At 42.4% G+C, this 22,973-nt stretch overlaps 3 protein-coding genes across 3 annotated transcripts; 2 read left to right on the top strand and 1 right to left on the bottom strand.

Annotated features, from left to right (window-relative positions):
* Positions 1 to 11: 11 nt before the first annotated feature.
* LOC136432468 (T-complex protein 1 subunit delta-like) lies at positions 12 to 11,508 on the top strand. Its single transcript, XM_066423780.1, has 14 exons — positions 12 to 274; positions 925 to 977; positions 1,400 to 1,489; positions 1,748 to 1,856; positions 2,266 to 2,408; positions 3,040 to 3,161; positions 4,143 to 4,281; positions 5,064 to 5,203; positions 5,581 to 5,677; positions 6,087 to 6,194; positions 8,052 to 8,182; positions 8,615 to 8,849; positions 9,334 to 9,447; positions 11,169 to 11,508. The coding sequence occupies exons 1-14, from the start codon at positions 163 to 165 to the stop codon at positions 11,181 to 11,183; spliced, it is 1,608 nt and encodes a 535-aa protein (XP_066279877.1). The 5' UTR covers positions 12 to 162; the 3' UTR covers positions 11,184 to 11,508.
* Positions 11,144 to 18,155, bottom strand: LOC136432470 (ubiquinone biosynthesis monooxygenase COQ6, mitochondrial-like). The gene is made up of 12 exons (XM_066423782.1): positions 17,860 to 18,155; positions 17,049 to 17,183; positions 16,563 to 16,621; positions 15,657 to 15,914; positions 15,061 to 15,168; positions 14,849 to 14,911; positions 14,369 to 14,476; positions 14,179 to 14,257; positions 13,718 to 13,841; positions 13,044 to 13,159; positions 12,359 to 12,525; positions 11,144 to 11,916 (listed from the first exon to the last, which is right to left on the bottom strand). Exons 1-12 carry the CDS (start codon positions 18,083 to 18,085, stop codon positions 11,887 to 11,889), a joined length of 1,473 nt encoding a protein of 490 aa, XP_066279879.1. The 5' UTR covers positions 18,086 to 18,155; the 3' UTR covers positions 11,144 to 11,886.
* Positions 18,156 to 18,396: 241 nt separating this feature from the next.
* Positions 18,397 to 22,897, top strand: LOC136432473 (protein FAM161A-like). The gene is made up of 3 exons (XM_066423787.1): positions 18,397 to 20,516; positions 20,989 to 21,088; positions 21,574 to 22,897. Exons 1-3 carry the CDS (start codon positions 18,454 to 18,456, stop codon positions 21,775 to 21,777), a joined length of 2,367 nt encoding a protein of 788 aa, XP_066279884.1. The 5' UTR covers positions 18,397 to 18,453; the 3' UTR covers positions 21,778 to 22,897.
* The last annotated feature ends 76 nt before the right edge of the window (positions 22,898 to 22,973 follow it).

Raw genomic sequence — 22,973 nt, forward strand, 5'->3', positions numbered from 1 at the left:
ATCAGCCCTGTAGGTCGCTGTTGCAGTGGTTGCCTGGTGTAATTTGGAAGCGAGATTTTCTGTCGACCCCTGGTAAAAATCCGTCTAAATCTCCACGTTATTCGTATCATCTGTGCAAGTCAGTGTTGAATTTGAATAGCAAAGAGTCAGAAGAGCAGAAAAATGCCAGAGCACGCAAGCTCAGCATCCAAATCGGGTTTCAAAGGCCATGGCCAGTACAAAGATCGTGAAAAGCCCGAGTACATCAGAACAAGTAACATCACTGCGGCCAAAGGTAAGACTTGATACTTTCAGCAATTCTTACGTTAGTTGTAGTAAGTAAAGCACTATGTCCATCCTTTTTAGGTATGAGAGGCTCTTGACGACTGTACAGTTCCACGATTTCTGTTTTTCGAAAGCCTGTTTTCACCACAGTAACGTTACACTGTCGTGACTCTGTGGAAGGATCTAGAAGCTTTTCGAGGCGATGTGCAAGATTTGCCGGCATCTAACGTTGTCATGTTGCTCACAAATAGATCTATTTGCTGAAAGACATACATATCGTATGTCGAATGATGGCATGATATTCTGCAGTTTGATTTTTCATAAGAAGCAGTACTAATATGCAATCAAATGTTCGTGTAGTGACAGTAGTGTGCCTGTACTGACAGTGACAGTTGCCTTTGGTCAGTTGTGCTTGCATGTGTTCGCAAGAGGGTGGGGGGCATGCATGTCGCTTCAGCATGGACCTACATGTAAGAAAACCAAGTGTAAGAAATTGAACAGATGAATTCTCAACGTTTCACATATCCTATAGTCTTTTCCGCATGCTCCAGCGACGTTAAATTATCAACATTATGTTGATCATTTTCACCATGTGTCATGATCACAGTAAAATTATGCTCAAGCTAATTATTTATAATAGAATTTTTTCATCTTTTGCAGCTGTGTCAGATGCTATCCGGACTAGCTTGGGACCAAAGGGAATGGACAAAATGGTAACGAGATGTTTTTATATTATAACAGTCTCTTACAAGTTACTTGTATTATTATGTCATAGACAAGCTATCAACTCATGGTCAGAAAGTTGCATCTTCCCATCATGTAAAAATGATAAATAAACCCCAATTTGGTACATTTACATGTAATAGCCTCTCCAGTCATTTGTAACCTAAAACTTTTAGCGAGGAAATTTGTCGTTTTTATAGTTATTAGAAGATGAAAATAGAAATAGATAATAGTCTAATCAATCCCAGTTCTTCACTAGTTGTTTTAAGTCTTAGTAGTAGTACTGTACTGATACCCCAGTGAACCAAATTCTTAAGACGTATATACTGAGAGTTCTTATAGTGTTGAAGGTTATTAAAGTCCTCAGCTAGATCCATGACAGTTACTGATGTGAAAACCTTCACTTGTGTAGATCCAGGCACCAAATGGAGACGTGACCATCACCAATGATGGAGCCACCATTCTCAAGCAGATGCAGGTTCTCCATCCATGTGCAAAGATGGTGAGTAGTGGGAGGTCAACTATTTTTACAGCAACAACTTACCATCAGCAAAACTTGTACTAATTTGTAGTAATGCAAGAGATGGTTACTATTTATACTGACCAGTGTCCAGTGGTAGCTTTCTGAGTTCTTAAGCAGAACAGAAAAGGACACACAAAAATTCTGAAGTTATGAACAGATAATATAGATTGGAATAGTTGTTAAAACTGAGAAGGTAGAAATATGACGCACCAACATCATACTTGCTTACTTTTCTAGCTTGTGGAGCTGTCCAAAGCCCAGGATGTAGAAGCTGGAGATGGGACCACATCAGTTACTATTATTGCCGGAAGTCTTCTGGATGCTGCAAGCAAGCTGTTGCAGAAAGGTGGGTAATGTGTGTCAGCTACGTGTATGCACACATGGGATAAACCCAGGGCTGTCTCCAGGACCCATACCTCCGTCCTGGGATGAAAATTTTCTTGTTGGGACAGACCAAAATTTGACCCCATCTGTCCAGACAATATCATGATATGAAACTGGTGAAAATGTATTTTTGTAGCCTTAGAAATAATAAGATAATGGTTAACAATGGAATCTGACAACATGGGCTCCCAAACAATGAGTGGGCCGGAAAAAATCAAAGCTGGAGACAGCCTTGGATAAACATCACATGCATCCATCCATCTGTTAGCGTATTAATTCATATAACAGTTGTCAGACTATTATACTTTTTTTATCTGCTGTTAACACATAATGGTGCTTGTGCAGTTGTTAATGTCTGTTGTTGTTGTCAGGTATCCACCCAACGACAATCTCCGAGGCATTCAAGAAAGCAGCGGCCAAGTCTGAGGAGATTTTGACTGAGACAGCCACTCCTGTGGACCTGGCCGACAGGGATTCTCTGGTCAAAAGTGCCTCCACATCTCTTAACTCCAAGGTAGGGGCTGTGTCCATGTATAACACTGAAGGTCACAGCACAAATTTAATGGATGACATCCTAAGCAGACTCCAAATTTACAAAATAACTGATAGCACGGAAAAAAGATGGGTTTAAAAACATGGTGCCAGAACTGTCAGAAGAGACAATAAACGTTGTAACAAGAATTGAAGCTATAGAATATGGTATCACAGCCAACAAGTATTTTATTCCTGAATTCAAGAAGTGACATTAGTGTGGCGGCCTTGTATCACTTTTCAAGCTGGCAACACATTACACACACAAATGCACCATACTAGTGTCACTTCTACAACTGCAGACCAAATTTCACATCTTAAACTACACTCAAGGCTACCTGACTAGTGTCACTTCTACAAGCACAATCAAAGCTACTGAAATGTTCGCTGTGGTTTTTTGTTCACATTTTTTGCGGTAATCAAGGCTACCATACAACATATTTCCTGGTAAGAACAGAAAAATACAATGGACTTGATAGTACCGACCAAGTTTCACTTCTAAAAGTACACTCACTACACTCATTAGTGTCACTTCTACAAGTACAATTAAGGCTACCATACAACATATTTCCTGGTAAGAACAGAAAGAGACTTGATACCTTTTTCTTCCCCAGGTTGTTTCCCAGTACTCATCTCTGTTGGCCCCCATGGCCGTGGATGCTGTGATGAGGGTCATCGACCCTGCCACTGCCAAGAATGTCGATCTTCACGACATAAAGATGATCAAGAAACTCGGGTGAGAAACAGTTCAGAGTTAACATGGGTAGGACGTTTGCTGTTAAGTGTGTTTTTTTTCTAGGAAAAAATAGCATGGGAGCATTCCAAGGCAGTGAAGCTGAGAGATGTTGTGGAGTTTTATTGAATTAAAATGTGAAGTTAAAATGGGGCATTCTAATGCTTCTTTGCAGGGAAGAGGATTTGTCAGACTGGTAGCAGCTTAAGACTGAGGCTACATGTAACCTAGTAGCATCCCTGGTCAATCTGAATTTTATGCTTGTCAAACTCAAGGAATCTGCATGGTTAGTGGTTAGAGGATGAGAGTGCAGCAGTCTTTTCCCGTCTTAAGAAAAAAAAATCACAATTGTGTCCCAAGGCACATTTTGCTTCGAGCTATTTCTATCATATGGTTAGGGTTGCTAAAGAAACAGGATGATAAGACAGCATGCAAGAAGTAAAGATATATTTGAGGGTGTTTAACTACATATGCACATGAAGTACGGGTAAGAGGTACAGTCAAACTTGGTCTCAGCAACCACTCAAGGGACCAAAACAAAATGGTTGTTGACTGGGGATGGTTGCTCTAGACAAGTCTATGTAGAATTGGACAGGACTGTTTTAATGCAGCTTTTGAATGGAGGTCGCTGGTGGTTGGTTGCCCTAGGCGGTTGACTGGCCAGGTTTGACTGTATCATATTGTCAACTTGTTACTGGATTCAGGGGTTTTTCCAGAAAAATTGAATAACAGGGAACACACACAGGCAAGGGAGCGAATTCTATTTATTTATAGGAGAATCGATTGCTGAGTGAAGGCTGTATGCTGGATATTAAGCTAAAATTTGAATTTGACAAGGGGGCGCTGAGCTGACACAAGAGGGCGCAGCGCCCCTCTTTCTTGATTTAGATGAACCCCCGGGAATAGAAGAGATTTGTGTTTTAATAACTTATATCCTTGGTCCCATTGTAACTTACCTGCCTAATGTTTGTGTTTTTTCCCCAGTGGTACCATCGAGGACTCTGAGCTGATTGACGGTGTAGTGTTTGACCAGAAGCATGCTGGGGCACCAGGCGCGCCGTCCAAGATGGAGAAGGCTAAGATTGGCCTCATCCAGTTCTGCCTCTCACCTCCCAAAACTGACGTAAGTAGGGACTTTCCATTACAAACACAGGGGTAACATTGCTTTCCATGACAAACACAGTGGTGAATTGGTTAACAGGTACCTACTGCTACATGTTTCAAAGTTCCTTCCCGTACCGATGGTGCATAGGGCGGCTCCTATCTCCGTTTCAGTAGCCCTTGGGCCACACAACTTTGTGCAAGTCACTACAGCAGGGGTCTAGTCCACTGGTAGTGGCATACTCTTTCCCAAATGCTAAGTGCTAAGCAGAGAAAGCAGCATGTACCATTTTTAGAGTCTTTGGTATGACCCGGCTGGGGATCGAACTCACGACCTACCGTTTGCAAGGCGAACACTCTACCCACTAGGCCATTGCGCCGGTCTATCTACATGCTACATGTTAAGCTTAGCTTAAATGGTATCATTATCTCAGTTAAAGTGGAGGTTTTGGTTTGTTTGTTTGTCTTGGTGAGTGTGCAAGTTGTTTGTGTCGGCCCGGCTGCGAGATGGTAGGGTGTGAGGCAGAAAATGGTGTAACTGGAGACTTGCAGGATGGAAGGCTGGTTTGACTCGGGTCCAAATTTGGTGCAACGAGCTTGGCCTAGATCAAAAGTCACTCAGGAAATTGCATAGACAGATTTAGCGAGAAATTAACTATGATGAATAAAATGAGAAATTCACAAAAGAATATTTCACACAGCAACGAGACCTTCAATTTATTGTTTGTTTTGGTTGAGTATCAGTTGCACCATTTTGCATTCGTCATCATCATTCAATGTTTTCTCCATCATTTTACATTGTAGATGGAGAACCAGGTGATCGTATCGGACTACACCCAGATGGACCGCGTTCTGCGGGAAGAGAGAGCCTACATTCTCAACCTGGTCAAGCAGATCAAAAAGGCTGGCTGCAACGTTCTCCTCATTCAGAAGTCCATCCTCAGGTTTGTACAGAACAGTTTGTTGTGATATGTTCTCTAAATAAGTACATACAGTGATATACTTTTGTTGTTGTTTGTTTCTGTGGAGATGTTTTTAAAAAATTCTTAAGATCACCACAAAACAAGGCTACTAAGCTACTCAGATATAATGGTTTATAAAAAAATGACAAATGTTTATTCACCATAGTCTTGAAGACTTTAAGGTTGTATCCATGAAAAAGCAATCACAAGGAAGTTTGTTCCATAACAATATAGTTTTAGAAGGTTTCCCCATGGAACATCTTCCTGAAATGTGGAATATAGAGACTGTTGTGCTGTTGTGTTATGTGTGTGTAAACTCCATAGAGCAAGTTTGACTTTGTGCCTCCTTATGTGTACAGAGATGCTGTGAACGACCTTGCTCTACACTTCCTGGCCAAGATGAAGATCATGGTTGTCAAGGACATCGAGAGGGAGGAGATCGAGTTTGTTTGCAAGGTGTGAAGATGTGTTATGTTATTGTCTAGTGGCACATAGGGCAACAAGTTTCCTTGCTATTTCACTTTCAGTAGCAGGTATATTTGTACAGGGTGTGGTTGTTAGCCTTTCCCCTTAAACATGATTGAGGCACTCCTCCTCAAACACGACACCCCTATTTTACGTCCCTTCCGAAAGACGGTTGCAGCCCCAACTGAGATGTCCTGACCCCAGGTTTGAACCATGGTCTCCCAGTTAGCAACTATTTGATACCAGGAGCTCAACTGTGAAGCTGCTACCAGTTGAGCTACAGGGACACCCCCATTTTGTTTTGTAGTGTGGTGTAATCAGTTTCTGATTGGACATTTGCTGCTACACATCTAATTTGATGAAGTGCTCCTGAAGTAACAAGTGCCGTTTGTCCCTGCAGAGCCTTGGCTGTCGGCCCATTGCCAGCATTGATCACTTCCAGCCGGACATGCTGGGACAGGCCGAGCTCGTGGAAGAACTCCAGGTCGGCTCAGGCAAAGTGGTCAAGGTAAGGAGAATTTACACTTACAGCAGTGGTACCTTGGAATGGACCCACCATATACATGGAGATGTCAATCAGAAAATTGTCAATGCACAAAAAAAGTTATCTTCTTTCTTGAGTCATCCCAGTGTTCTCGCCAGCGCCCGTCCTCCCGTCATTTGACGGGTTTTTGTCGCTCATGACGGACAAAATTTTTGCCCAACCCGTCATTTTTAATGGACAACAATCGGTGTGTAAAGATATTTAGACAGAGCTGAATTTTGCAAAAAACTCCAGAGGATCAGCGGAAGTTTACGACGAGGGCGATCTAGATCATTTCTAATGCCCGCCGGCGACAACCCCAGCAACACACAGAGAGCGCCGTGGTGGTTGCTAGTAATATTTGGTGGCCGCCGAAAACTCGGCGTCATGCGCCGCCCTCCCCACTACAGTTTTGGCAGGTCGCATCGGACTGACGTTTATTTCTGTTTTGTCCCTCTCGGTTCACCGTCAGTTATTGTCATCATCAAAGAAGCCTTAAAATTTAGAAATATTCCTATAGCTATCAGGCTTTCTGTAATCTGTGTAAACATTATTAAAGTTTCAGGCCGCGGCGGCTGAGTTACATGCGCTTTCTTCCCTCAAAAATGGTAAACAGGCGTCAGATATTCTATTCCACCAATCACAGCGCACGTCTCCGTCGCGTCATGAAAAACTGACCAACGACATGCGAGTCTCGCTACTCGCGAGATTTCAGCTAAGCGTGAATTTGCGAGATGTTAGGGAAATGGCGGGGATCGCAAGGATTGCACGACGAAGCGGCTGTTGGAAGGCTTGAATCGACAACTTTTGAACACATTCAGTGCAGTTACCGGAGAAATTAACCGTGGAAGACATGGGAGAAAACAAATGGACGTCTTTATGCCGAAATTATGGCGTTCTTTCTCAAAGTAGGGTGTCAAATTCCTCATTATGTTCAATAATTACAGGGAGCATACGGGACAAGTGTTGAAAAATTGTGTTTTATTTTTGCCGACTTATTCTGTGTGTATTTTTTGTAGGACGTAGATACGTAATAAAGTTTGGTTTGGCTAAATTTTATTTTCTTTGCCGATTGTATACAACATAGAAGTGTAGCTTGTGTGTGAACATTCGATCTTACCGTGATGACGGCACGCCTCCCCCCAAAATTAAGCCTGAAACCCTTGTGTAATTTTTCACCAAAAGAGATGTCATTAAACTAAGCTTATTCTACCAAGAAATTTGACCCTCAAAATGCAGGAAATAGCGTTTCAGAGGGTCTAGATTTGAAAATTTTCCGGGGGAGAATACCCCCGGACCCCCCTAGAATGGTCGCGCCGCCTTCGGCGCTCGATAGGTCCTTCCCTCGAACAAAATTGCAATGACGGGTAAAAATTTCAGGCTGGCGAGAACACTGAGTCATCCAATCCATTTTTTCTCCAAAAATGTTAGACAATTCATCTCCCATTGCATGTAGAAAAGAAGTCAAACCTTTCAACTAGCTTTGCAGAAATAGATTAACAATAGTTGTTATTCCACCCTTAATATATCTGTCTTTTTAATTTTTCTTGTGTATCATTGTTTTGCTTTGCAATTAGCCCTCAGACATGAATTGACAATAAAGTTATTACTTAGCGAAAGTCGGTGACCTCCAACAGGAGTATTGTTTCCTCTGTGTTTGTGTGTTCGCAGCTATAACTCTTTTGATGGATTTGTTTGAATTTTTTATTTGGTATGGCGGTAGTTGTTGAGGTCCTGATGATTCGCTGCGATTTTGGGCACTGTAGCAGTATCTTTAGTAGAACATGTAGTAATTTACTGATAATAGACAGACCAATAGCTGATCCTTGTTTTTCCTGACAGATCACAGGAGTACAGAACCCAGGCAGGACCGTGTCTGTGGTACTCAGGGGTTCCAATAAACTTGTTCTGGAGGAGGCAGACCGCTCCGTCCATGATGCACTCTGTGTGATTAGATGCCTGGTCAAGAAGAGGTGAGGCCATCTTTTGTTTTCAGAGTTGACAATGAAGGCTGCAATAGCATAGTAGTTATTATCAGTAGCATTGCTATAAAGAGTTTCACGGTATGAGGGGAAAGATGTTTGCTCTGTTTTAGGTTAGTGAAGACTTTATCCATCAGTGGTGTGCTGAAACAATGATACATGTACTAAGGTAATGAAAGACATAGTGCATGTTCATGATGTGATAAGTTCACAATGAGAGATCAATGTGAAAACTGTACATAAAGCCACCGAAAAGATTAATTTATCAAACTACAGTAGCTGCACTGAAGATAGCAATGTACTAGCCCATATGATTGACCTTTTCTACTAAGATTGTGTCATTTACAGGGAACTTTAAGTTTAACTGGCATTGAGGTTGACCACTTTTTTGGCTATCAGCTAAACTCTGTTATTTTGATCCAGAGCTTTGATAGCCGGTGGAGGAGCCCCGGAGATTGAGCTGTCTGTACGCCTCAGTGCGTACTCCCGCACCCTGTCAGGCATGGAGGCGTACTGCATCAGGGCCTTCGCAGAAGCACTGGAGGTCATCCCGTACACACTAGCGGAGAACGCAGGCCTGAACCCCATCGCTACAGTCACAGAGCTGAGGAACCACCATGCAGAGGGGATGAAAACTGCAGGCATCAATGTTAGAAAGGTGAGTCATGGTCTTCGCTCTCAGTTTCAGTTTTGAAAAAAGGTGTTTAAATAGTGGAGTTTCCTTCTGCTTATGGTTATGGACTGCACCAAATTGCTAGGAAATTGCGTCAACTTACCAAATTTTCACTAATTTTTCCTTGCAGTCACACTGATATGCGATGCACAGCTAAAATACATGGCCTTTACAAACAAAATGGCCATACCCAGAATGTTACGTTTTCAGTTTCGGCTCCAGTCAGACACAAGATAACTTTATTGGTAGCTTTACTCAGTGTTGCCACTCAATTAAAAAGCAAATGTACAGCAATTCAAAATCAAATTCATCAAAAAGAATTTGTTGTGGTTGCGCCATTTTTCCACCACTTTGCTAAGATGCCTTTCGCAACTTGTCGCAGTCCGCTTTAAGTAGGAAATCATTTTGATGAAGTAATATTATTGTTACAGTGAATTAGTCATGAAGACAAATGATTGTATTCCTACAGGGCTGCATCACCAACATCCTGGAGGAGAATGTTATCCAACCGTTGCTGGTGTCTGTCAGCGCAGTGAAGCTAGCAGCAGAAACCGTTACTCAGATTCTCAAAATTGATGACATTGTGAGTAGAACCTCCTTTTTTCAGTCGCATTCTTTCTATTAAGGTTCTCCATATTCTTGGCATGTCTTAAGCATAGGAACACCTTTAAGGTTGCAGTTATATGGTCAAGACTTTTATTGTACAGTCAAACCTGTATTAGCGGTCACCTTTGCATAGCGGCCACCTGCCCATAGTGGTCACTTTTTGTCGGTCCCTTGGATTTTTCCCATTGACATAAGCATTAAGAATTAGGCTATAGCGGCCACCTGTCCAACGCGGTCGCGGCCAGACGATTTTCGGTCCCGCGAGTACAGTAACACTGCCGATAACGGTCAATGTGCGCCGGTGAAAGCTGCGTCGCCACCGCACGCCAGGTTCAAAATCTTCATTTTTTCACGCAGTTATCAAGTTTATGTGAACTCAACTTGACAGGATAATAATAAAGAAAACAAGAATGTTTCAATGTCGGCCCAATATTTCCGTTTTCCCCGGGAATTCATCGGAAAATGTGCCCAAACACGATTTTCAAAATGGCGGAGCAGTATAAAGGTCATCGGAAGACACCACTGTTGCGGAGGTATAGTGTGTTAAATTTATTTTGCTGCAAACTATCACTGAGGATAATTACTTAACCAAAAGCTTCAAACTAGATATAAATAACATTACTATGATGTAAACTTTGGGCTGTTGCAATTTTCTGAAAAGAAAAAAGCCCTCAACGGAGCGACCTTCCTCTCATTACCCTATTAGCATAATGGTAGAGGCCGATCATGACAAGCAAACAACAACAGACTAAGGAAAATTGTCGCCACGATTTTATGTTTGAAAACGGTCGAAAACGAACAGTAAGTGGCAACTGAGCAACATATATTCTGTTCTTAACTAACTAGGTGGCATTTTGCTGCGAAGGACTTTGTTTCATATGATTAAAACTCGTTGGTGACGCGTGTGCAATTTCTAAAATGTGCCTCACCTATGTAATGTTTACATGTGTACTGTACGGTGAATAAATGTATCTCAGTGGGTACTGAAAATATGTGTCACTCGTGGTCAATTAATCAACATTTTCTCCATAGCGGCCACCTGTCCTTAGCGGCCAGTTTTGGCCAGTCCCTTGAGTGACCGCTATAGACAGGTTTGACTGTATGTCAGTTGACTTATACATTTGCAACAAGGCAACATAATCTTCAACATGTTGAAGGCGGCTGCCATAACTGAAAGAAGAACAAATCAATTGAAAACTATTGGAAATTTTAAACTATAATCCAACACAAGGAGTTGAACTAACCATAAATTTTCGGCTGGACACTCCAACCTTCGTCAGATGTTCGATCCACTGCGTTGAACGCCGGGAAGTCGGAGACGTGATGACGTCAGCAGTGAATCGAAAGCAGCGGGCAGACGGAATCTTCCACCCTCACGGTTCAGGGAGGGGTGATGAGCCCTGATGTAAATCGCCTCCTTCACGCCCCTCACAAACCAGTCCTGTTCCTTATCTAAAATCTGCACCTTATCAAGTATCAGCTTTTGCTACTTTCGATTCACTGCTGACGTCATCACGTCTCCGACTTCCCGGCGTTCAACGCAGTGGATCGAACATCTGACGAAGGTTGGAGTGTTCAGCCAAAAATTTATGGTTAGTTCAACTCCTTGTGTTGGATTATAGTTTAAAATTTCCAATATGTACTCTACCAACACAGATGAGCTTTCATGGCAATTGAAAACTGTCTTTTTTATTTCAGGTCAACACTCGCTAGTACAAGAACTGTTAAAGGAGCGACTTCCGCAGTCGACTGGGAGATGATTTGCATGTTGACATCTACACTTAATAGCAATCTGAATTTGTTTCTTTATTCAATTCTTGATTCATATCTACCATTGGAAAGCACATGTTGTCCTTGTTATATTATGGCCATGTCATCAAAAAGGAGCTTAACATAAACCGAAAAACTTGCAGTACCGGCACCGTAGTTCATAAGTGTAAATGAGACCTACACTTATATATACATGCAGCAAACCATATATTGTGTGTGTGAGTGGAACTTTGAAAATAAATTAATATCCTTTGTTGTGTCATGAAAATTGTTTGTTGTTACTGTTTTCTCAATACGACAATCAAAATGATCAAATGTTATACACAAAGAATTTTGCTAAGATACAAAAGTAGGTAGCTATGCCTTCTGCTGTTGCCAAAACTGACTTCTTCACTGCATACTCTAGCTCTTAGCTGGGATGAGTTTCTATCTTGAAATGCTCTATCAAGTAGACAGTCAGTGTCCTCAGTCTTTGCCAATTGATTTTGACTTTACATACAGCAAATCATAACTGCGAGCAGGGCTTGGTTCAGCAACTTGTCACTTTCAAACTTGAGGTTCTTTCTAGCTCAAATGCGCAGCGATCATGACCACACTGGTTTCGAGGCTGAGACTGGTAGATGTCCTGTTCAGTCTTCTCTTCATGTTACTTGCTGGCAAAGCCCATTATTTCATTCTGTAAAAGATTAACATCAAGTTAGACACATTACATACCAGTTTCGAACACAGGACATTACAATTTTAAGAGTGCTACAGACAACAAGTCATTCCCGATAGTTATGATAATACAAATTTTAAAAGCAGCTAATAGAAAGCATTCAACAAAACACTGAACTATCATAGCATACTGGAAGTAAGATGAAAATGTGCATTAGAAGTGCCAAAGCAAAGTTAAACTGTACTTTCCAACACAAAAATTGTACTTAATAAAATTTATGGCTGTCCAACTCAAGTCTTTGTCAAGGAATGAGCAATCCACCACTTCTGTGATGTCACATTAGGCAGATAGAACATGTAAAAGTTTATACATGTATTGAAGACGAGTCGGACAGTCCGAAATTTGGGTAAACTAATGATTGTTAGAAAATACAGCCGCAGAATGATTTCTGCCAACACACCTTGAGAGGTTTGATGGCGTTGGTGAACTGTAGCCCTACACTCCTGAGCAGCACCAGAGCTGGGTTATCTGAGGAGTACAGTCTGTGGAGACCTTCAATGGCAGCCATCATGGGAATAACAGCCTGCTGTCTCTTGGTCTCGTACTCCAACAGTCTATCTACACTGCCTGGAGAAAAGATGGGGATTAATATTCTGATGCTAAGAGACTACTTAACACAAACACTGCTGAGGCAAACTTAGGCTACGCCTTTCCATAATATACTTAATTTTTATTTGTAAAGTCATGCCTGAAGGCTGATTGTAAGATAACACAGAAATACGTGTATGATAGCGTAAAAGGTAATAAATATCTGGAGCGATCTGATGTTTCTACAACAAACGATACTGGGGCATTGACAATGGAGGTTTTTCCCTTGAAGGTTTCAGCTCCCCTTGTCTGGTCTGTGATCGCCCCCAAATTAAGGTCTATACGTTAATGAAAATTTTACGTTAACTAATGAATAGTCACACGTTTTTGATGATAAGTGAATTTTGTGATATTTAGTAGAAATGTTTCTTGGAGGTCTTCTAGATGGTGGAAGCTCTGGTACATTCGAAAAGCCTGTTTCTTTCAGTCTCACAATGAGTGCATTTACAACTAAAATGTATACAAATATAAGGAAGTGGAGAAAGCTGCTTGCTGACCTATGTCTTCTCCTGAAGCCTCTGCATCTGACACCACCTGCCTCAGACAGGAGACATCACCAAACCCAAGATTCACACCCTGGCCAGCCATAGGGTGGACTCGATGGGCTGCATCCCTATAAAATAGTCACAGACAATCTTGAAAAAAGAATGTAATGTATCTTGCGAACTACCTATAGCGAAACAAACATAAAACAGCAACAGAACTGATTCCTTCAGGTTCATTCAATCACCTCCTTGATTCAATCAAGTAACAAAATCTGCTGTTTCTTTCAGTGGTGGATATTTTATCCTCTTTGAGCGATTTGAACAAAACTGCTCCTGCACTCCCCAAACAAGCTGCTAGGGGAGCCAAACCTACACCATTTTTTCTTTACATCAAAAGCTATCTGCCACCAAAAATCAGGACCATAGCATGTCCAGGACAAAATTTTGCTGCAGGACCAAAGAAAGCTGCCAGGAGGCCTGTGACCAGCCTTGACCTTTGTCTTCTCAAGACCTACCCGCATGTCAAATATCATCACAATCCATCCAGACCTTCTTAGTTATGCTGACCACAAATATCTTGAATTACAAACAAGCCAGACGTACACACACAGACAGACACACTAAAACCCATACATTGATTTGTCATGTCAGGTGATAACCTCCAACAAAATGTAGCAGTGACCTACCCAATGATGGCCATCCTGTGCTTGACATACTGTGTGGCATGACCGAGACCGAGAGGGAACATGGCCCTGCTGTCCTCATCCACATCTGACACACTAGGGGGCAGCTGTCTAGCAGACGTTCCACCTGAGCAGAAACAGAAATATTCCTATTTTCTCAAATATTGCAAATAACTTATACAGTGAGTTACCAAACATAATCACTGGTACAACCTCCTGTTTGAACACAATCAATTCTAGCTGTTTGAAATAGCACCAGGCTACTTGGACAGCCCTGGCAGTGCATGCTGAATAGCCGAACTGATAAATACGAAGTAAAAATCACATAATACATTCCCCAACAGGATTTTAAATGCATCCCGTTTAATTGGTGGGAAACAAAACCCCTGAAATGTCCGTACATGTATTTGCCCTTCACAAAAAGAAGAGGTCAACCTCACTGAACAGCCTAGTCTGAAACTCACCAGGGGAAATTGTGGACAGGATAGACTGAACTGTCTGTACAGCAGAGTCTACAGCAGCCTCTCTTTTATAGTCCTGCCACTGGGGAAAGACAGAGACGATTTTGAATTACATTTAGTTCCTATTCATTGTTTTTCAGTCAATTGATAGTACATGAAATAGGTGTAGATGAGCTTAAGTATTGCTACTCACAAATGCACTGTTGACGGCCTCCACAAACTCCTCTGCTTGCATCTGTAGAAGCATCTCTGCATCTTCAGCGTTTGTAGACCACACTAGGTTACTGTGGGTCTCACTCAACTGTGAACAAAAATCATACACTTGGATAGGATGCTGCAACCCTGATATATAGTAAATAGAATTTTAGTAGCCTCAATAAATGGACTAGCCTGGGTGCCATCCTATTACTACCGGGGCCCCTACACTCGCTACCCAGGGTATTGAATGCAGGAGCCCCAGAAGTAATCTCAGATGGCACCCAGGCTATAAATGGACAGAAGGACATGTTCAAAAATATTACCAAAGTTTGCTTCAAGGGTACTTTTTAAAATCCTACACAACTCAAAAGAGACAATCATAAATACATTAAAAAAAGAGTGACTGAAAATCAAGATTACTTCAGTACAGATGTCTTTAATGAGGTCAAAGTATACTGTAAGAAACATGTCCTACCGGTAACATGGCGATCGGGCCAGTGGGTAGAAATCTCTGCCAGGCAACATTGTTCACTGTTGGCTGCATAGAACAAGAACAGTCAGTGAATGAACAGAAATCACATGTATACAAATACATACATAGTGGCAAATGATACACAATTCTCCATTTGAAGGGTGACAGACTACTTCACTTTTACTTCTGTCTGAAGAAAAATAAGGAGTACTTACCTCGGAGAGTTTGAGAGTAGCCACAACCCCAGCCTGGCTGTAGCTCCAGGACATCTGTCGTATGTTGGCCGTCTGTCTCAGCAGAGATTTGGGACCATCTGCTCCAATCTGTCAAGTATCAGTACAGAAGAAGAAAAAAATGACAAACTAAAACCCCATAAAAGTCTAGGTACATTGCACTTAACTTGCAGAAAGCAATTTCTTCTTCTGTGACTAAATGCTACTGTAACATTGCTACTGTGCATCAAAGCAAATCACACCATGCAAGAAGGCTGTTGTTGTGTATTGCTTCAGTTCAATCGTTATATCTCTATGCTAAGTCAACATGATTCTAAATAACCCATGTTACATTTTGTACAGCTTTAAAAGAATTAGAAGGCATTAGGGGCTTGTGAAGTAGCTTGTCAGAACATAAGAATAACTTATAAGTGAGAGTGCAGAAGTGATATACTTTCACTTGGATTGTGCTATATCGCACCTCTATTCAAACTGTTTTAGGGAGACTAGATTTATGCAACATGTGACTTAAAAAGTCTGGTTTGTGTCACATATCTATACAAGTGACAATGTAGATATCTGCCGGCCAGAAGACGTACCAGAAGCCTCGTATCGAGCGCTCTTCCATCCTCCAGTATCACCCTGGCCCACGGACTCTCCTCACCATCAGCAGCCTTGGATGGCAGTTTGTAACCCTTGACCTTTGTGTCAAACATGACGTCAACGAGACCCTGCATGCCATCCAGCTGCTGCATGAGGCCGGACAAGATGATGTCATTCTCCACGATGTGTGCAATGTCTTCATTCAGGTCATCTCTGTCAAAGGTGATCATGGCATCGGAGCAGGCATCCCACACCTGAGGGTAGGAAGGTAGAGCAGTCATCCTCAATTCAGGTGAAGCATATTGCTTTGTCAAGTAGCTAGCAGTAGTATAATGCGGCTTTGATAAGGCTTGCATATTTAAGCCAAGCACACCTGGTCACCCCTACTCTTCTTGATACCGTAAGTGTGTTGGGTTCTCTTACGTACGCGTGCAGAGGTTTGACATTTGAGGTTCACACCTGAAGCTCCCTCATGCACAGGGCCGTCAGCTTTACATCACCATCCAAAGTGATGAATGCAATCCCAATACAACATGTCCAAGCTGGAGCCATATTGTAAGGGATTGCATTCGTCATTTCATATGGTGACATAAAAAGGGAGACGTAGCAAGTATGGATTAAGAACTTGATATAGCCAAGTTCCAAATCATTGGCATCAATATAACTTATCAGATATCAAATAAGATATGAAATTATAATTGAAAAATACTGAATTGATGTTGATTTCAACTACAATTTAGCTGGTCTTTTTGCTAATTTAACAATTCATCTTTTTCATTTGTTTCTCCTTACTCTTATCAATTTAGCTTTAACCTCCTTGGCCTTGCACACCATATCCAAGTTCCATCTTGTTCCAGTGCTAAATATCTATGGAATTAAATCTGAAGATTTGCTGTAGTTACCTGCATCCGTTTATAGGGCCGTACTCTCATTTTATTGATGTGATCCCATGCTCCAATGTCTGAAAAGTCATGAGAAAATGATTATGTATCAATTCATTTGTTCAGACTCATGTACATGTAGTGACTAGTGGCACACAGGGCAGCACCGGTAAGTTTCCTTGCTTTTTCAGTAGCAGGGCATATTTTCATATGGAGAGTTGCTAGCCCTTCCCTTTTTGACGAGGTCAATGCACCTCCTCAAACACAGGACTGTCCATCTTACGTCCCTTCCGAAAGACGGTGCAGCCCCAACTGAGATGTCCTGAGCCCAGGACTTGAACCATGGTCTCACAGTAGGATCTGATTGGAACCAGGAGCTCAACTGTAACTTAGTTGGCTTCTATCAGCTGAGCTTTACTAGCACTACCTGATGAGGAATACAATGCTACAAAGTTCTAATTCTAAGTTCATAGAAAAATATGAGAAAAGCTGATTTAGCTAGTCGACCTTGCAGCAGCTGCACAGTTCCAGGTGTGAGTGAACAGACCCTGCTGCTGAAGCTGTCTGGCACCTGTGTAAGTACCCTCCTGGGTCCTCCATCCAGCATCAGGATCTTCCTCCCCAACAGGACTGGGTCACTGCCTACAGAGGGGGGCAAAACACTTCTTTCTCAAGAATTTGAAGATCTCACCAAGAGATTTGGTTAAATATTTTAACCTCCTTGATCTCACAACTCTGTGTAATATTTAGAGTTTCTCATATGTCTTGTTTAATTGCAGTTCACATGAGCGATTGATGTTTTGTTAGATTACCTAATTGATATTTAGATTAGCAGATCAAATTATTAATTAACATGTAAATTAAACTTTTGCGTTCCATCTGACTTTTTGCCTGCCACCACATCACCGTGACATCATCGCGATTGCTATAATTTGCTCAAATAAAGTTTTGACAAACATTACATGTGTCCACAAAACTGATCACTTCCTATCACTCTACAGTAAACATGACTGGCATATGTAACTGTGAAAACCAGACAAAATGCCTCCCCATAAATTAGTAGCCTCTTCCATAATTTGCCACATGACCTGATTAATGACCAGCTACCAACTCTATCCTGTACTTCCTGCCGCTCTGCCAAGTCTGACCTTTGCAGTCATCTTCCCACTCACTTCCTGTCAGTCTTCTGTCAGTGCTTAAAACAACGAACACCGAAAACACAGACTCCAGAAATGACACTAACAACAGATTAACAACATTTAATGAGATTGCCATCAAATAACGACAAATCGTAAATGTAAGCCACTTGCATACTCACCCAGTGCTAGAGCCATCGCAGCTCCCACCATACCCCCTCCCGACACAATGATATCATAGAAGTCTTGTGGAACATCTTCCCATGTTTCTTCTGGAGGGGGAGGGGCAGATGTCTGTTGTGGTTCCCCTACACCAGAGGACAGTGTGCGAATTGCCAATCTCCTAGTGCCTGGACGTAAATGCGTGCTTCTCATAAGAGCTCGTGCTGTACAAAACAGGGCCGACATCGTAACGCTATTGTCTTGAAAGACCTATGTTTTGTTCCGACCCCGCAACACCTGATCTTTCTCTTTCAAAATAGGTCAAAGGTTAAATTTCTTTAGCTGGCCGATGTGATTAGTACCTGTACAAATCTATATATGATCTAACATTACTAATAATCTATCAATAGATATGTGTATAAAAGCAAAAATATAATGTTGTAATAATTCATTTTTGGATGATAAATTTTTCAAAATAATTTTTAGATTTTGATAATTTAAACAGGCAATTTATAGATCTTTAATGAACAGCTGCTGCGCAAAGCATGGCGGGATAGAAATCAACCGTGGTTTATTCATTCCAAGGAGACGCGTAAATAGTGAAAGCGGCGATCATGGCAACCGGCCACGGGATGGCAGTTTTGACCAATTCTTGCGTCAAAAACCCAAGAATGCCAGGATCTCGACTGGCGGCAAGCTTCAGCGAGAGACTGGACACGACCAAGATCAAGAAGGGACGACAGAGTCAGAAGAGATCGCCCGGGAGAAGGACGGAAAGTGTCGACGAGTTTCTTCGATCAGACGACGAGGAACCGACTGCCACTGCTACTTCTGTCCGAGATGTCTGGCTCCAGCCAGAAGAAAGGGAACCAGAAGCGGCAGGGGATTATACAGGTGAACCACAGGTAGACGAGGACGATAGATACCAAAGCGTTGACCCGATTGGTGCCCTTGCCAACGACATGTCCAACATGTCTACCGATGATTTCTATGAAAAGATGCAGGAGCTCAAGAGAGAACACCAGAAAACGTTGACCATGGTGCACGGTCTGTATGAAGAAATCCGCGAAGCAGAGGAGAGACGAAGCCACAGGGAAGTAAGCCCGGGTGTCATGGAGAGCGAGGACACGGACGAGCTGTTCAGAGATCTGGACGACTTGAGAAGTAGCTTCAGGGCATCCGGGAGTGCGGACAAGATAAGGGATATGACAGCGGCCAAGCCACCTCTGCCCACCACCAGCAGCAGACCGCCCTCAATGTCCAGCAGCAAGTTTGCCTGGTCAGCGAAAAGAGATCACGACATCGATCTCAACTACTTGAAAAGGGCGCGAAGTCTGAGCGAGCAGGACTTGAGGAGGGTGGGGTCGGACAGCTATGCCACTAGCGATGACGACGGTGGTGGCTATGAGTATGAACTTGACGGTAGGTCCTCACCCTGGCGGCAAACAACCCCAGGACCCACACCGATGAATCGTATAGACAACATGTGGGACAACTTCTCTGTGGACGACTATGCGCCCTACAGGGGGAGGTCAGCGTCAAGAGCTTCACGAACGAGCACCTCAACAAAGAAAAGCAAGGAGTGGTCACCTAAGATCACAATCCCTGAACCTTTTGAAATGACCTTACGCGAGGCCAGCAAACCAAAGAAAAAGACGTCCGCTATGATAGCCCTTCAAGAGCACTTGATCACTAAGCAACATCGAGAAGAGGCAGAGCTACAGAAGAAGTTTAAGGCCTCCCCGGCACCAGCGCATGTTTACGTCCCCATGTTTGATGACATAATGAGGGAACAGGAAGAGAAGAGGCAACAGATCAGACAATACAGCAAAGAAATTCTCAAGTCCATGGAGAAACCTTTCAGCTTCTATAAGAGGGAGGCGGAGAAGAAGAAGGAAAGACTTGAACGGGCACAGTTCATGATGAAGACAAGCCCCAAGAAGAAGAAGGTAAAACAGTTCAAAGCCAAGCCGGTGCCTAGATCCCTGCATGACCCAGCAGCGGCAGATAGAATCCTGGAGGATGAGGAATACAGGGCCATCAAGAAGAAGATGAGAGCAGAGGAACTCATGAGGTCAGCTTCCCTTCCTCCAAGCATGCAGGCAAGAGAGAATGCTAAAATGTATAGTAAAAATGCAATGTCGCAGGACAGGTTTTACAGCCAAAGGCCCAGGAGTGCCGGATACTCATTCAAACCCAGGATAAGGCACTCGGTACCCGACTTTGACCACATACACAAAAAACTTCAATGGGAGCTCGGACAAAAGAGGAGAGCGAAGGAGGCCACCGTGGTAGAACCGTTTAACCTCCGCACGTCTCGCATTCCCTCAAAGGCTCACAAAATCTACGAGGACATAGAGAGGGACCAGGAGAGCCTGAGGGAGAACAGGTGGCCGTTCAAAGCGCCCAGATCACGTCCCCTCTCCTCTCCTGGTCGGTTATCCACGTCCATGGATTCCATTCCGGCTGCCACGACGGAGTCTACGCGCAAGAGGACCCAGGCAGTGCGAGCATCCCTGATGGAGAGAGAGATGGAGGAGCAGGAGGCGATGATGAGGGAGAGGCAGAAACGACTGAAGGAGAAGGAGATCAGAAAGTCTCTGGCTGCCAAGGCAAGGGCCAATGACCAGTCTATGGCCCTCAGTGAAGTGAATGATGACAAGCTGAAAGAATTCAGGTATATATGTACCACAGATATAGTTATTGTCGGGTAGCTTGGCTTTTAGCTAGCAATTGCAAGGTGTCTAATCTGGACACCATACAAGAAAACAAAGAAATTAGACGCCGGGCTCCTTTTGCAGAGGACACCCAGAGGACACCCTATTTCCCTGGTAATTAAAATTTGCATAATTATTCATGTACATGTGTTCCTCCCACACACACTGCTACTGTTGTTTTTTCCTCATACCAGACACTGGAACAGCGTGGAAATTAATTGACATGCAAAGGTACCAGGTAATTGTTAATCCACAGAGCCCATTGGTGGAAGCCTGCCCCCCCCCCCTTTGGATGCCCTGTTTATGAATCTTAGGTAAAAGCAAAAGCCTGTTTATTGTCTTATATATAATTTTCATTCCTTTTCTGAATGTGTACTTAGATACCAGCTGTGATGAAAAAATGATTTACCAACATCTAATTATGTTCAACAGAGATCAAGAGAGAGCCCGCCAGCTGGACTACAAGAGGTCGCTGAATGAAATGATGGCAAGGGTGGAAAACAGGCCGTATATGTTTGAGAGGCAATCACAGGTAAGCAGTTGTTTCTATAAAAAAAAGTTAACGGTTCTTGATGGCAAATGTGCAGGTCTTGGCACATTGGCACACCAAATCCGTGTGTGTTTTTTTGCACACTTTTTTGACAGATTAGCCAAGAGGCTCGGTGGGCGTCACACCACCAACAAGTTAGGAAAGTCGTGTAAAGTGCCTTTACCAAGGGTAACAACTTCGGGACATGTCAGAGTATTGAACCCGGGACCTATTGGTTCTGAGCCCAACGCTGTAACCGTTATGCTACACCAATGCCACTTAGACTAGAGTAAGAAGGTGACACTATGTTTGGTAGATGTTTCTAGAAAGTAAAAGTACAGCTTCAATGTTTATCATTTTATGGCTTTAAGCATATGATGAGCTTGCATCTCAAGGAAAATGGTATTTCTTTTTGAGTTACCTCTTCTGCCAGATTCCTGCAGCTTACTAGATCACATGCACTATACACTTGCCTATTTGTTTACCAGATCAACGCGAAGAAGGCTGCTGAGAAGAAATACCAGGAGGCCCTACGCAGTGCTGGAGTGGACGAGGTCTTTGTAGCTGAAAGAAACAGCAGGTCCAGGTCCACCAGCTACAACCTGAGCGACAGTGACAGTGACGAGGGGTCGTTCCAAAATACCAAGGGCAGGAGTCCCTCTATAAGTGAGGAGTCAGACTTGGAGATGTAGCTTACTGTAAATACATTTAGTTTCGCAGTGATGTAATTTTGCTGTAGGAAGAAAATGGAATGTTCGCAGTGGTTTTTAGTTTGCAGTTGAAACAAGGTTGTAGGCAGGCAGAAGAAGCATTTTCACATTGAAGCAGTTACCGCAAACATAAAACCACAGCTAACTTAAATGCATTTACAGTAGCCAGATATGGTCAGCAACTGTTTTAGCAAGAACACATTCCTGAATGTTCATGTGCCTTAGAAAAAGTACCTGTACTACTACTGCTGCTTGCGTAGTGTTTTTGTAGTTAATGGTAGTTTAACAAGGAAAAGTAAAATCACATGAAAAGTTTTAAAAGATGTGTTTTTTTTAGGTGTGGAAAGGCAGTTGCAATGAGCTTGTATAATTGCTGCTATTCATGAATTATAAATGAAGACTGAATGTTACGAATGTAAATATGAACTGAACTTTACAATGCTATTCATAAATGTAAATATCAGATGATGAACGGTATTGTCTGTTTCACCCGTGCCTTGACTCCAGACGTTTTGTTTCCATGTGTTTGTAGTCTCTAGCACACCTGGATGATCCCTAGTAGTAGTAAAAACCAACTCAATTTTGTTGTTACTTTGGTCATGGCAACAGCTTTCAACTATAGCTATGTAACGAAAGATAACAATTAAAAGCTTTTACCATGCTTTTTGATTTGTAGAGGAGACATTGCAGACTTGCAAATTGGTATGGAGAAAGGTTAGGACTATTGTTGCCATATGATTTAGAGACCGCAGCATTTTGGTAATGGCTGGTTGGGACAGGGTATTTTGTCTGTCTGTGATCTTAACTTTTCTGTATTGTTACTGGTATGTGAAGTGCCCTCAATTGTGAATCAGAATTTTATAGACCAGGTGTTTTATTTAGAGATATAGTGTTTCCTTTGTATAAATCCATTACTAGTCACCATCCTAATTACTCAAAGAGTAACACTCAAAACAGAAACATTCCATTGCCAGTATGTTACTTACTGTAGTCGTCTCCTAGTCTTGAAAGACACACTTTTCTGCAAGCCGTTATTGGATACCAGAAGTGCCCGCATAAAGTTCAAAGCCATCGTTTTTCTCTGTGTATGTTGATGTCGTAATACTAAGTATATTTTTCTTGAAACAATGACTAAAAAAATGTTCATATATAATAATTGGTGTTGGATCTTTTTTCAA

The sequence above is a fragment of the Branchiostoma lanceolatum genome, chromosome 4, assembly GCF_035083965.1.
Source record: "Branchiostoma lanceolatum isolate klBraLanc5 chromosome 4, klBraLanc5.hap2, whole genome shotgun sequence".
Classification (NCBI taxonomy): domain Eukaryota; kingdom Metazoa; phylum Chordata; class Leptocardii; order Amphioxiformes; family Branchiostomatidae; genus Branchiostoma; species Branchiostoma lanceolatum.

Coding starts and splice junctions, on each gene's coding strand:
- LOC136432468 (XM_066423780.1), top strand. CDS start 163: ATGCCAGAGCACGCAAGCTCAGCATCCAAATCGGGTTTCAAAGGCCAT. Junction 1,857..2,265: donor AAGCAAGCTGTTGCAGAAAG/GTGGGTAATGTG, acceptor TGTTGTTGTCAG/GTATCCACCCAACGACAATC. Junction 3,162..4,142: donor AAGATGATCAAGAAACTCGG/GTGAGAAACAGT, acceptor TTTTTTCCCCAG/TGGTACCATCGAGGACTCTG.
- LOC136432470 (XM_066423782.1), bottom strand. CDS start 18,085: ATGTCGGCCCTGTTTTGTACAGCACGAGCTCTTATGAGAAGCACGCAT. Junction 16,622..17,048: donor AACTGTGCAGCTGCTGCAAG/GTCGACTAGCTA, acceptor ATGACTTTTCAG/ACATTGGAGCATGGGATCAC. Junction 15,915..16,562: donor GGCCCTATAAACGGATGCAG/GTAACTACAGCA, acceptor TCCTACCCTCAG/GTGTGGGATGCCTGCTCCGA.
- LOC136432473 (XM_066423787.1), top strand. CDS start 18,454: ATGGCAACCGGCCACGGGATGGCAGTTTTGACCAATTCTTGCGTCAAA. Junction 20,517..20,988: donor GACAAGCTGAAAGAATTCAG/GTATATATGTAC, acceptor TATGTTCAACAG/AGATCAAGAGAGAGCCCGCC. Junction 21,089..21,573: donor TGTTTGAGAGGCAATCACAG/GTAAGCAGTTGT, acceptor TTTGTTTACCAG/ATCAACGCGAAGAAGGCTGC.